The sequence below is a fragment of the Scyliorhinus torazame genome, chromosome 13 (assembly GCF_047496885.1).
Source record: "Scyliorhinus torazame isolate Kashiwa2021f chromosome 13, sScyTor2.1, whole genome shotgun sequence".
In the NCBI taxonomy this organism is placed as follows: Eukaryota; Metazoa; Chordata; class Chondrichthyes; order Carcharhiniformes; family Scyliorhinidae; genus Scyliorhinus; species Scyliorhinus torazame.
Window position 1 is genome coordinate 105,775,621 of NC_092719.1, and position 14,490 is coordinate 105,790,110.

The 14,490-nt window shown below is 43.4% G+C and overlaps 1 protein-coding gene and 1 pseudogene across 2 annotated transcripts in view; one reads left to right on the forward strand and one right to left on the reverse strand.

Annotated features, from left to right (window-relative positions):
• Window positions 1–14,490, forward strand: part of ip6k1 (inositol hexakisphosphate kinase 1) — a 145,548-nt gene that overhangs the window by 101,165 nt on the left and 29,893 nt on the right. For both annotated transcript variants that reach the window (XM_072472023.1, XM_072472025.1), the window contains exon 3: window positions 3,002–3,206. In XM_072472023.1, the coding sequence (XP_072328124.1) occupies window positions 3,002–3,206 (205 nt within the window). The remainder of the gene's footprint in view (window positions 1–3,001; window positions 3,207–14,490) is intronic.
• On the reverse strand, window positions 13,223–14,208 carry LOC140387776 (large ribosomal subunit protein eL42-like; annotated as a pseudogene).

Genomic DNA, 14,490 nt, shown 5'->3' on the forward strand with positions numbered 1-14,490 from the left:
TGTGCCCGTTTGACATCAGCCATCTCCTTGTCCTTCGCTGCTAACTGCTCTCTGAGTTGCTTATTAACTTTCTCGCACTCGCTAACGTCTCCCTCACAATTCTTCTCTCTGTCTCGAAACTCTCTGCGGAGCATCTTCACGACCTCCTCTGTGCCTCGCAATTGTGCCAAGCAGGACACGATTGCCATCGGCTTGCAAACTTTTCCTGAACTCTTCTATGACTCGGTCAGGTTATCCCACCAAGTCTGTCCTGTACTTCCGGGACCTGTTTGCTCATTTGCGCAAAATTTGCTCCAAAGGGGCCATCCTTTCCCTTTTAGATACTTCCGAATTTCCTCTTCCCATATGGGACACCGCTATGCTCTATTGATCGCTGCGACCTCGAATTCCTGGGAGTTCATAAGGCGTTCTATTGCCTTCATTGCCATTTCTACTGTAATCTCTGGGTTTCTACCGTAAATTTGGAACGGGGGGAATAAAGCGGTGATGCAAACACGGGTAAGGCTCAAGCTATTTTCCAGTCGACAAAACTCCCGACGGTTTTACGCAACAAAATATATCGAGGTTACCTTATATATCCCTTGTTAGTACGCATGTAAATTACACACTTCCGAATCTTAGAGGTTTGATCGATCTGGTTTTCCGCTTGTGGTTTTTACTTTTTCCAATTGGATTTCTAATTCAAAGTTGGGTTCTCTCGGAATGACAAAGTCACTTCTAGGTCGAGTCCCGGCGGAGTCGCCAGTAATGTTGCTCTCTTTTAATGGCTATAAATATAGCGATTAATAAGGTCGCCTTTCTTAATCCTAATTATGAATATGCTTTTAGAGTCGCCAGGTATCTCTTGATACCGCCACAAGGTTCAACCAAATGCCAATCAAAGAGCCAATACACCAGTTAGTTAGTTCAAAGGCAATGCTACTTTATTTACACACCGTATGACTTACTCATGCACGATAACACTACAGGCTAAACGATGTCTATCACTAACGCCTATACTTAACTTCGGGTACCCACTTAGGTCAGAGGCACAATGGCTGTTGTTCGGATCTGAGGCTGTTGGGTTCGAAGAGGTAACAGGAGTACAGCTAACGTTGTCCTTCTGGTAGCGAGCGTTGAACTTGAACTTACTTGCTTCTGGTGGTGCAGGTGGAAAGGTCTCTCCAGCTGAGAGCCGAATCCAAGAGAGGGAACACATGGCGGGGGTTCCTTCTTATACTTGGTGGTTTTGCGCGCTTTTAGGCGGGCCTTAAACTTGGTCCCAATTAATTGGGCAGCTTCTCGATCACTGCCATCAATCTGAGCCAATAAAGGGGCGGGTGCCTTGATGGCTGGGCCTGTCCTAAGTGGCCGTTGGCCTTGCTTTGTTTGTGTCTTCGTGCTGGGGTAGAGGCGCCGGAATGTCTGGTACAGTATCGGCTACCTGAGCACGAGGTCTTTGTTTCTCGGAGATGGGTTATCAATGTGCAAATAGGCCAGGAGTTTCGATTCCATCTGCAGTCTGTCTTCCCAAATACACATTCAGGCTCTGTGCCTGTTTGTTTACTTTGCATTGTCCATTTCCCCTGTATGCTCTGCGAGTGTCCATTTTATATGCTGAAAGTGGCCATCCCAGGTGGCTACAGGGTGATATGCTGGAGTTTTTGACCCTTGAGAAGGTGAAGTTCAGGGTGAAGGAGGGGTTCTACAATTGTTGGGGTTTATTCGTCATGCACTTTCGGGAGTTGGTTACCGTTGTTTGTTGAGGGGGGGGTTGGGGATTTTTCTGTTTGTTTGGGGTTGTTTTTGTATGATGATAAATGTGAAAATCGGTTGAATAAAAATACTTTAAAGAAAGAATAATCTTTATTGTCATAAGTAGGCTTACATTAACACTGCAATGAAGTTCCCTAGAAGGTACATTCGCTCAATGCTGGGAATTCTGCTGAGAGCAGTGTGAAGTGCCTCATAGAATTGACCTTGAGATCTGGGCTAGAGGTGAGTGTCAGGGGATATAGTCACATGGGGTTAACTGGGCCTATGCTGGTTGACGAGCGTAAGACGTCTGCCTGAGTCTTCCATGGTGGTCCAATCATCCTGGTAGAGCTTTTTACTGTGATACCCAGTAGCTCACATGCTACCTCTTGTGTTACCCTGCCAGAAGACTGTAAAATTTCTCTTTAAGGGATCCACTTTGAGTGGGTCTCACTTCTTGCAGTGTAACAATGTCCACATTGACAAAAATGTACAACGCTCAATCACTGATGCCTTGTCCATGTCCTCAGCTTGTAAAAGGTCATCAGTGAGGCCAGGGTGCATGGCCCTTATATTCCAGATTGCACTGCAAAAGACTGGTATCTTCTTTGTTAACTTTGTCTTGCCTGGTGTGTAGATTAACAATCCTCTGTCGTGAACGAACTCTCTCAGCTCCAAGCATCCGTTAAAGCAAGCAGTCTATTGCAGGACAGCACCTGACTGAAGACTGAGGCGAGCATTTGTTATCCAGTGAGGTGCTAGGATACGAGGTTAAAGTTCCTGTGTGTATTACAATGCCGCCGCCTTCCGGAAGTTGAAGCAGAGCAGCATCTGGATGTGTTTAACTCACTGGGAGGCCTCAGGAGGTGAAGTGTATGCAGTGGCAAATCCCAATGCTGCTGCTTTCTCTCTCAAAAGGTGCTTCTTGACCTGAAAGTTTTCCAGCATTAGTATTTTGTGTCTTTACTTAAACCAAAGATTGTCATCTTATACTTCAAATGTAGATATATTCAAATGTATTACCTTCTCAAATAAATTAGATTGAGAAAGTGGATTCCGATGCTGCTTGTGTTGCTACAGCAGCAGAATTCTATTTCCCAATAGAAAGGTTAGGTTTGAATTGGTGTTGCTGTGTTATAAGAGGTCGTGAATAGGCAAGGATTGCTAACATTTGTGCGATTCCCAAATACAAAGTTGTGTAATTGATAGAGGGATAATTTGTACAACTGAACTTAGCTTGTTTAAATGTTGTGCTATTCCTATCCAGGTGTTGTGTTGGTATGTTTCGAAGGAGGTCGTGATGGTTACATTAACCTGGTCGCGTACCCGTATGTGGAAAGTGAAAATTTAGAGCAAGATGAGATTCAAGAAAGGGAGCAACCTCGCAGGAAACATTCACGGAGAAGCCTTTACCGGTCAACTAGTGGCAGTGAGAACCTGATTCAGAAGGATGATTCTGACAATGCAGAGAGGTAAGCAGAGTGGTTTCAATATGTGGGTAAATGTGCTTCAGTGTGGATAGTGTTCATAAGCCTCATTCAGAAGGCATGTTCTAACAATGGTTTGATTGACAGGAACACTCTGAGATGCTGCAATTTTGGAAGCCAGACGAATACTGCAATTTCTTATACATGCAGCTCCTGACCTCTGTCACATATCTCTGCATAGATATCACAGGGACTCGAGGTGAAGTGGGGGGGCAGCTGTACTTGTGTTTTTCCCCATGCAGTGCGCCCCTGGTCTCGGGCACATCAGAGTGCAGTTGTTTTGGGGAAGACCACTATAGGACCAACAGTTCTATTTTTAATTGGACCCTTTTATTTCCTCAGTGTGTGCTGAGACCAAATAACATCCTTTTTCCGTTCTGTTGGACTGCAAGAATAGGGAACACTGAATCCCATGAATTGACCATAAAATTGGCTCATAAAACTACAAAGTGTGCCAAGGACTACAGCTGAATCGAGGCATATTAAATATCATTGCATTATATGATCCTGTTATGGGTCAGGGTTTAGAGAACCCCAAAGTGTATCATGGAGTTCCCTGACACAACTTTTAATAGATTGTGGTATGGGGAGCACATGGCCCATTCTACAGGTGTGGTACAGCAGAAAATGGACAAGTATTTCTTTAAAACAAAACAATGTTTATTCTATGAACGCAAATTAACCTTTTTTAAAACAAACAGTGAACATCTAAGCAACCATTAATTTAAATACGACCCCAAAGACTACAACACTAAGTAACCCTGTAACCACAACCCTGTAAGCTGTCCTTTTAACATCCAAAAGACTTAACAAACCTTCACACAGGAGCACATTAGGTTTACATTCAATACTGAGACCTTTTATAATTCTGAGTTCACCAAGTGATCCATAGCCTTTGGATGGCAGAGATCAACCGTACAGCTTTGTTTTAACTTCAGATGCAACTCACTGAAAAAAACAGACACACCCAAGCTTTTTCCCAAACTGAAACTAAAAAGCAGAAGTAGAGCTCAGCTCCACCCACACTCTTAACATCACTCCAGTAACATGAGCAGCTCCATTTCTTAAAGGTACATTTCTTAAACACCCATTTCTTAAAGGTACTCTCACATGACAATCCATATCTGTTCTGTTTTTTTTGAAACAGTTAGCAAGAGATATATTTGCCTTTGAGGACTCTAGCATAGAGAGTTAATCAGAATTGTAAACCATTTTCTCTTCACAGCTGGCATCTGGTGTTTTGATAAAGCAGTTGTTCATTCCATCATGAGCAACATCAAATTGCAGGCTGGAGATGTGTGTTTAAAACTCATGTGTGACTGCAAACAGAACAGCTTACTGACTGGACTTAAATAAAAACACAAAAGATGCCGGAAATATTCAGCAGCTCTGGTAGCATATATAGAGAGAAAGGGGGTTCACTTTTCAAGTCTGTGACCTTTCACAGAACTGGACTATGTTAATGACTACTTTTTTTGACCCTGTCTTAATGTTTTGATTCAATCCAAATTTGCCTGATGAAGAGAAGTAGGTTTTAAAGTCAATCATTCACAACAACCTATATTTTTTTTTTTATGGTGCTTAAAATTCTGCAGTTATTTTTATATCTAATCATAATGATTTTGAGCTCATATGAAAGACAACAATAAGCTGCATTTATATAGTGCCTTTAAAGTACTAAAATGTCCCAAGGTACTTCAGAGGAGTGGTATCAAACAAAACCTGTCACCAAGTCACGTAAGGTGACTCTAGGATAGGTGACCAATAACTTGGAAACGGTTGGTTTTAAGGAACGTTTTAAAGGAAAAGTGGCAAAGAGATTTAGGGATGAAAATGCCAGTTCGTGGTTGAAGCAAAATAAATCTGGGTGCACAAGAGGCCAGAATTGGATGAACACTGTTTTCTCAAAGGTTTGTAGGGTGGGGAAAAGCCATGGAGGGATTTGAACATAAGAATGCTGAGTTGTTGTATCGGACCTTGTGGCAGGTGAGTAGGAAGGTCAAAGAGTGCTTGAAGGATTCATACAATCACTACAGTGCCGAAGGAGGCAATTTGGCCCATCTTGTCTGCACTGACCCTCTCAAAGAACACCCGACCTAGGCCCACAACCCACCCTATCCCTGTAACCCAATAAACCCATCTAACCTTTTGACCACTATGGGGCAATTTATCATGGCCAATCCACCTAACCTTCACATCTTTGGACTGTGGGAGAAAAACGGAGCATAGCTTTACTGATGTTTGGGGACTCAAATGGTTGATACATAAGGAAATAATGGAACAGTGAATTTAGAAACTGATATGGCAAACAGATATTCTTAGAGCTTTGCCATCTTAATTATTCCCACTACATCTCTGTCTGATGGGATATTTTGCAGTGTACCCTTAGAAGGGTGAAATTAAAGGAGACCTGGCAACAGGATCTGGAGTCGTGAAAAACTAACAAGAAAAGGAGGAACTTAAATAAGTGTGGGAATGGGAGTGATGGTTTTGGATTTGGAGCAGCAGCCAAAACACTATTGCGAACAGGAAAAACTCAAATTGCATGAGCCCTATAACATAGTCATGTTGGGATAGATATGCCAACAGGGAATTTTGAGGAGACAGTCTAAAGGTATTCCGAGTTAAAGTTAGCAGTCCTGTCGTGGAATAAGGCTAATGTAAGGAGTGGGGGAATATGCATGGAGCATCTACAAAGTGTTGTCCAGATTCAGAGAAGACAGGTGTGACGTGTGAGGGCAGCATGGTAGCACAGTGGCTACCACTGACTTCACAGCGCCAGGGTCCCAGGTTTGATTCTCCGCTGGGTCATTGTCTGTGCGGAGTCTGCACTTTCTCCTCGTGTCTGCGTGGGTTTTCTCCGGATGCTCCGGTTTCCTCCCACAGTCCAAAGACGTGCAGGTTAGGTGGATTGGCCACGCCAAATTGCCCTTCGTGTCCAAAAAGGTTAGGAGGGGTTATTGGGTTACGGGGATAGGGTAGAAGTAAGGTTGGTGGGTCGGTGCCGACTCAATGGGCCGAATGGCCTCCTTCTGCACTGTGGGTATGTATGTTCTATGTGAGAGAGTCATAGAATCCCACCGTGCAGAAGGAGACCATTCGGCCCTTCAGGTCTGTTCTGAGCCTCTGAAAGAGCACCCTAGCTAGGTCCACGCCCTGCCCTATCCCTGTAACCCCATCTAATCTACTCATCCCTGGACACTAAGTGGAAATTTTATCATGGCCAATCCACTTAATCTGCACATCTTTGGACCAGACGTTTAAGGGTAAAATATTGGAGGATGCATTGCTGCAGGTATTTCCGTGGAAAGAAGGTGCTGAAGATGTGCAGAATCGGCTGCATGGCAGAGAAAGGGAGTAAAATTGGAGTATGGGATATGATATAGAAGTGGTGAACAAATGTACTTCAGGCCAGGAGTGTGAATTTCTGACGAGAGACCAGACTGAAGCTGACACCTGAAATCAGTATGCATACTCAGTCGGTAACAGCAGACTTGGAGAACGAACTGTAAACTGAACAAAGTTGCTTAAAATTTAAACAATTGGGCTGCATATTAGAGACGTAGCAGCTGATCCTCCAATTTACTCCGGTGCTGAAATGTGTTCTTGATCCCCAGAGAAGTCAGAAGCCAAAGTTCCATTGCTCACTGTGCCTGCTCCTTGTTTTTCTCAATCAGGGGATGTTTATAGGCACTTTAAACCAGCAGGTCGCTTGTAGTTGGTTCTAAAATGCACCCACTATTCAAGCCAGGGTAGTTTAAACAATGTAAGAGGACATTGGAGGAAATACGCAGAGAATGACATTGGATGGCCAAGGAGAACGGTAGATGACAAGGCAAGTATTTAGGATTAGCAACGGCAAGAATACAGCCAATTCGTAGACGTGTACAGATTGGGTTCCTTGCTCATGGAGACCATTCTGTGCACCATGAATGGCTGCTCCATTATTGGATGAGCAGAAGTACCTGATTTGACAGTATTACAATGAATAACAATAACTTTATTTTGAGTTTTAGCACAATAAAACATCCCAACCAGGCTTCAAGCTGATGATCCTTTGTTACAAAAACAGAAAATGTTGGACAAACTCAGCACGTCTGACAGCATCTGTGGCGAGAGAATGGAGCTAACCTTTGTTATCCAGCCCTCGGGTGACGGAAGTGCTTTGGTTCTTCCTTGTCGTATATTGTTACAGACCAGGCTATTTTTTTTCCTTTATTAATTTGTGGGCTTCGCTGGTTCGGCCAGCATGTGTTGCCCATAATTCATTGCCTTTGATGGGGTTTTGGTGAGCTGCCTTCTTGAACCACTGCAGTCCATGTGGTGTAGGTACACTAACTGTGCTGTTAGGGAGGGCATTCGAGGATTTTGACCCAGCGACAGTGAAGGAATGACGATATATATCCAAGTCAGGATGGTGAGTGACTTGGAGGGGAACTTGATTTAAGCCTGTTGAACGCCTTTGCCACGGATCTGGATAAATAATCAGGGCCTATTGTGATGTTAGTCCTTTGGATCTCCACAACAGGCCTGGTACTTTATGTTCTTTGATCAATAAGTCCACCAATGACAAACAAATATGCAATTAATTTGTTCTTTCAAAAAAAACTCACTTAATTTCCCTTGTATTGAGGTGCCATGCTCCCATTGTACATTTTGACATCAATCTTCAGCGGTGCATGTGAAAAATTGTTACATATTAAACAAAGGTGTCATGCCCAGTAAAGGCATGTCAAATTCATAACTGTTTAAATATGAACTTTACTCTGAATAAAATCTTTTGGAACTGACTTTACTTATTGAAATAGACAATGTGTGTTTCAAGAGTTGACCGCTGAAAGATTTCTGACCTGACACGACTTAAAAAACTGGCACCCTGTCTCACAAGGACAAAAGAGGTGTCAACACCCCATATCCTGAGACGAACCGAGAGAAATTCCTGAATTGAATGGGTCTTTCTGAAACCAAGACCGTGATTAACCCCACCCAAGACCGATCACGCATGTGGAAAAGGGAACAGTGAGATGCCACATGGTAGGGAAGTCTCAATAGTTTCCTTTTTAATCTTTAAGTGCTGCCTGCGGAGACACTGGAGCAGCAGAAAGGGCAGTAACATTTGAGCCTTAAGGACCAGAGACTTTTAACATCGTATGGTCTCCATGCCTGTTCCCTTTTCGGGTCGACCAGCAGCAAACTGACCTCCTGATGCCAAAACTACATGTAACTAACATTGCTACCTGAAGAAAAACCATCTCTTTGAGACAATTCTGAAAACCACTTTGATACATGATTCTGGCTGCTAAATGTAACTAAACTACATTTCCGGGATGAACCCTCTTCTTCACCATGCCTGCTGTGTGTTTTCCAGAACCAAACAATCATGTCCAAAGATGTGCAGGTTAGGTGGATTGGCCATGATAAATTGCCCTTAGTGTCCAAAATTGCCCTTAGTGTTGGGTGGGGTTACTGGGTTATGGGGATAGGGTGGCGGTGTTGACCTTGGGTAGGGTGCTCTTTCCAAGAGCCGGTGCAGACTCGATGGGCCGAATGGCCTCCTTCTGCACTGTAAATTCTATGATAATCTATGATGTGAATATTGAGCTAATTTTGCGCACACATCTTCCTTGCAAAAAAATATTGGTTTACATACAGTTGGGAAGGGCACAGGGATTTCAGTAGGGGTCTCTCACCTTGTCTGTAACAAAATGCATGGGATTACTGCCATCCTTTGTAACCCGGAGAAGGATTCATTAAGAGGCAATTCAGTAACTTCATTGCATTGTTAATATAAGCTTACTTGTGACAATAATAAAGATCATGAGAAGTAGGTTATTATTATAAATGAAATACAATTCCATGCGAGAACTGCTTTCATGCTTTAGTTTGTGAATTTCATTTTGCCCAGAAAATTTGTCACTGCAGTAACTTTTAAAATCTCCCTCCAATTTCATCTTGCCTCCTGAAAACCAAATTCAAAAGATGCCAATTGTACTCCTGTGCCTCCAGAAATGACCATTCTCCCTGTAAGCAGATTGGGTGCTGTTGTGCAATTCGACCATGTGCATGGCTACAGATGAGTCTGATCTTGCCCTCACTGCCTGTGCGCACACTGTCCAGCTGGGCTTATTGAGTAGCAGTCAGAGGTGGAAGCCCTGGCAATTTTTTTTTTCACCAATTCGGGATTGAAGTAAATTGTCAGGGCTCAGATTAGCAATTTAACACAGACTAGGAATTAAATCCACATCCGCATCAGTTTTTAGAATCTATTCTTTCTTGGGACTTGGGTATCTCTGGCAATGCCAGCATTATGGGCCCACCATGCTTCCGCAGCTCCACTCTGCTCTCAATGCCAGCATTATGAATCAACTGTTCTATGGCTCGGGAGTCACATGTAGGCCAGACCAGGTAAGGATGGCAGATTTCCTTCCCTGAAGGACATTAGTGAACCAATGGATTTTTATGAACAACCCGTGATGCTCACTGTTACCAAGACTAATTTTAGTCCATATTTTTTATTTGACTAATTTATTGAATTTATATTTTACTATATGTTCTGGGTTTAGAAGCCATATCTCCAAAGTATTACCCTGGATGATGGCACATTTCCACTGTGCCACCATCTCCCCTTGACCTTTATAGCTTAGTACTACACAATGTTGGCAGCATGGTGGCGCAGTGGTTAGCATTGCTGCCTCACGGCGCCGATGTCCCAGGTTCGATCCCGGCTCTGGGTCACTGTCCGTGTGGAGTTTGCATATTCTCCCCGTGTTTGCGTGGTTTTCGCCCCCACAACCCAAAGATGTGCAGGGTAGGTGAAATGGCCACACTAAATTGCCCTTTATTGGAAAAATGAATTGGGTACTCTAAATTTATTTTTAAAAAGTGCTACACCATGTTTACCAACTGGAGTGAATTTTGTCTATGCATTATGCCCTTGATGTAATTACTTTGTTAAAAAGGCATTGTGCTGAAGTTAGCTCCATCATGCACTAAATTTCAGAATCATATTTAAAGTGCATGGCAAAAGAACCAATGTTAACCTGTGAGGAAAATGTGTTCACTTTTTATGTAGTTGGGATCTGCCTGATACTATTGTGGAGACAATATGGAGAGCAGGGCTATGAGGATAGGGTGACAAGAGTGGGGCTTGCTCTTGAAGAGAGCTAGCATGGGTATGAAGGCTGAACAACCTTTTTTTTGTGCTGCAACCATTCTATGATTTGTTTCTCATTCCAATAGACAGAGTAATGTGTTTTAAAATTGTCCTGCATTTTGCTGTTTAGTGGCCATTTTGCCCTTTGGTGGCCATTATGTCACCTGGCCATTTTCAGTGTATCGGACTCGCCGGGGAGACAGGGGTGAAGGCGGATGTTCTCGTCTTTACCTCATTTGTGGGGGCAGCACGGTAGCACAAGTGGATAGCACTGTGGCTTCACAGCGCCAGGGTCCCAGGTTCAATTCCCCGCTGGGTCACTGTCTGTGGAGTCTGCATGTTCTCCCCGTGTGTGCGTGGGTTTCCTCCAGGTGCTCCGGTTTCCTCCCACAGTCCAAAGACGTGTAGGTTAGGTGGATTGACCATGATAAATTGCCCTTAGTGACCAAAAAGGTTAGATGGGGTTATTGGGATAGGGTGGAACACTGTATGTTCTACGTTGATAGCCCGGAGGCAAGTTCTGCTAGGATGGAGATCTGCTGCTCTGCCTAGTGCCTCGGTCTGGTTGGTTTGCCAATTCTGGTTGGAATTTCTACATCTGGAGAAGGTCAAGTACTTCGTGGGGGGTCGAGGGGTTCTAACTTAAGTGGCGGCCATTAATTTCCGACTTTAAAGAATTAATCACTATCAGTTGTTAGGTGGGGGTGTTAGTTCTTCGTTCTCAATGACGGAGGAAGAGTGTTTCTTTCCTCGGGTTTTGTATAGTTGGTTCTGTTTTTTCTAATGTTCCGTTTTTCCATGTTATTGTATTTTGCTTGTCTGTTATAAATGAAAACTCTTTAATAAAAATATATATTTTTTTTAATTGACTTCATTTAGCTGTGTGCAGCATGGAGGGCCAGTGGAGAAATAAAATGTATACCAAACTAGAGATTAATGGTCACAGACCTGAAATCTCAACTCTGTTTCACTCTCCACAGATCCTACCAGGCCTGCTGAGTGTTTCCAGCATTTTCTGTTTCTATTTCAGATTTCCAACATTTGTGGTATTTTGTTTTTGCACTGGCTAGAGATAGCTGTTTATTTCATGGGGGCCAGGCAGTCAGTGTTTTAGTGAATATGATCCAGTCACATTTGCTAATTGAAATATTAATGCATGTAAACCTGCTGACTTGGATCAGACTTTCAGAACAATTTCTAGTGACTCAACGGGCAGCCAGCAATCCTGACGTCCACACCGTAGTTGCTTGAAAGGTAGAGGTGATCAATACTCTGCCTGGCCATTGAGAAATAATCTGCTTATTCTACAATAACGCCTGCATCAGAGAATGATTGGTCTATATTTGGATAGCTGTCCTCTGATCTTCAGTTGCCTGTTGAGGTGGTGGAAAACAATCCTGCAATGAATTTCAATGATTAACACTATTGTTTGCTTAGTACAATGTTTTATGTCCCACACAAACTGATTATCTTTTATACAGGTAACTTGTACGTAAGTGTGACAATTTTCTTTAATCTCCATGTTGAGGCATATCAGTGCGCTATTTACTTACTGTCTCCTTAAACCCTGATAATATTTGGTACAGCCAATGGTGGTGAAAGAATAAATGTTCAGCCCTTCATGCCCATGCTGGCTGTCTGCAAGAGTAACCCAGCAAGCCCCACCCCCTCACTCTGCTAACCTAGAATGTTTCAGATTCTAGGAGATAGATCTGCCAATTTTAAAACTACCTGTTTGCTGTTGGCATGTTTTGAAATTGTGAGGAGAGACCCAGTTGGAACAGTGTAAGGAAAGGACTTGTGGTATTTGGTGCCTCTCACGATCTTCAGGATAGCTCGAGGCGTTTACAGCCAAATCAAGCACTTTACTGAAGTATAGTTACTGTTACAGGAAACATAGTATAAATTTGCTCACAGTAAGATCCCACAAGTGACGAATGTGATATAAAATAGTTACTTTAGAGTTACTAGTTAATGTAATGTAGAAATAAGCCACTTTGATTCTTGCAGTTAGGGACAAAGGAATTTGAGACCGCATGGAAAAAGCAGGAAGAGGTGTGTCTATGAGAGTGATGCTGCATTGATAGGGGCCAGAGAAAGGGATTGGAAGTGAGCCAATCAGAATAGATCGAACAGGTCAGGAGGGACATAGGCTGACCTATGTCCGTCGAGTATGTGAAACTTGATACCATTTGAATTGATTTTGCAGAGATCCCTTTGTCTTTTAGTTCAGTCGTTTTCTGGGATGTAAGAAGCTGGATGTCTCTTACATTTCTGTAAGATGATTCAAGCTTGCAAGCTAAATAAATAACTTCTGTTTACGTGCGAATCCGTCTCAACTTTTATTGAGGCCAGACTGACAGAGAAAGAAATTTGGAGATTTACACAAGCAGCAATGAGATCATAACTAACAATGCTGAAACAAAATTCTCTGGTTGGGCGATGAATATTGGCCAGTACATGAGAACCACATATCATTTTCGGATCATGTGATCTTTTGCATCCACCCAAGTAGGAAGATTAGACCTCAGTATAACACGCCATCTGGAAGGCAGCAACGCCAACAGTGAAGCACACTCAATACTGCACTGAGGTGTCGAACTGGATTAATTGTTTAAGCCGTGGCAATATTGTTCCTATGCTATTGATGGAAGGGACATTTCTGCTGAATTTACTGTTAATAACTGTTTAGTCCGCACTTATTTCAAATAAAATGACATATGGAATGTTTCTGATACACAGAACAGAGACCAGTATTGAATATTACACCAGGATTTCTGCACAGTTCTATTATGCAGTTTAATTCATTAAAATTGTATGGGAGGGTTTAGGTGGGTGTTTGCAATTGTCACACTGTGGCCACTTGTACCTTGATAAACAGGATGCTGTGCAATTGTGGATTGGTGCTGTAAATCTGAAGTAGAAGGGAAATGTTTCAGAAAATGCAACAGGTCCAGCAACATTTGAAAAGATAAAATCGATTAACATTTTGGGTGTAGACCCTTCAAGACAAGTGGCAACTGAGGTTAGGCTACTTACAACAAACAAAAGAGGGTGGACAGAACAGGTGTCTCAAGAGTCCGGGTTGTTAACTATCACACAGGAATGGTTAGTGGGGTTAACCAGCACGGAACAAATATGGGAAAAGTGCTTGGGAAAATCAACGGTCATCGTGGGTGGCACAGTGGTTACCACTGTTGATCACAGTGCCAGGGACCCGGGCCCGATTCCGACCATGGGCGCGATGGAGTTTGAGCATTCTCCTCGTACCTGAGTGGGTTTCTTCCGGGTGCTCCGGTTTCATCCCACAGTCCAAGGATGTGCATGTTAGATGGATTGGCCATGCTAAATTGCCCCTTAGTGTCCAGAGGTTAGGTGGGGTGATGGGATTGGGGGCAAGTGGGCCTGGGTGGGGGTGCTCTTTCAGAGGGTTCGTGCAGGCTTTTTTTTTAAACCTTTGATGAATTTTATTGTGAAATCGTACTCCAAAATACACAAATGCAGCTTTGAACTGGATGACTTGACCCTTCCTCTTATCTCCTCTGAGCTCAAAGTGCTTGCATCTCTTGATGGCCAGCATTCTCTTTGACCGACAGCTGGATGCAGTCCAGACGGTTCCAAGCACTCCAGCTCCGCACAATCTTCTTTGTGGTCTTTGCCTTTTTCTGAAATATAGGCTTTGTCTGTCCAACATAACCACTCCGCTTTCTGTCATAGTGTCTCTTACCCTGTACGTATAGGGAATCCTTTTCCTCCTTATACTGGGTAACCTTGGGGCTGGTGCCTAAGACATTTCTTGCAGTATGTCCTTCGGGTCTTTGGTATGTTGACCATTTTCCCAGGTCGGCAGTGAGCGGAAAGCCGGTTGGTGCAGACTCGATGGGCGAATGGCCTCCTCCTGCACTGTTGAGATTCTATGGTCTCGATAAATCAGAGAAAATGCATGACAAAGATAACAATTCTAACTGGGCGGCACGGTGGTGCAGAGGTTAGCTGCTGCCTCACAGCGCCGAGGTCCCAGGTTCGATCCCGGCTCTGGGTCACTGTCCGTGGAGTCTGCACATTCTCCTTGTGTTTGCATTGGTTTCGCCCCCACAACCCAAAGATATGCAGGGT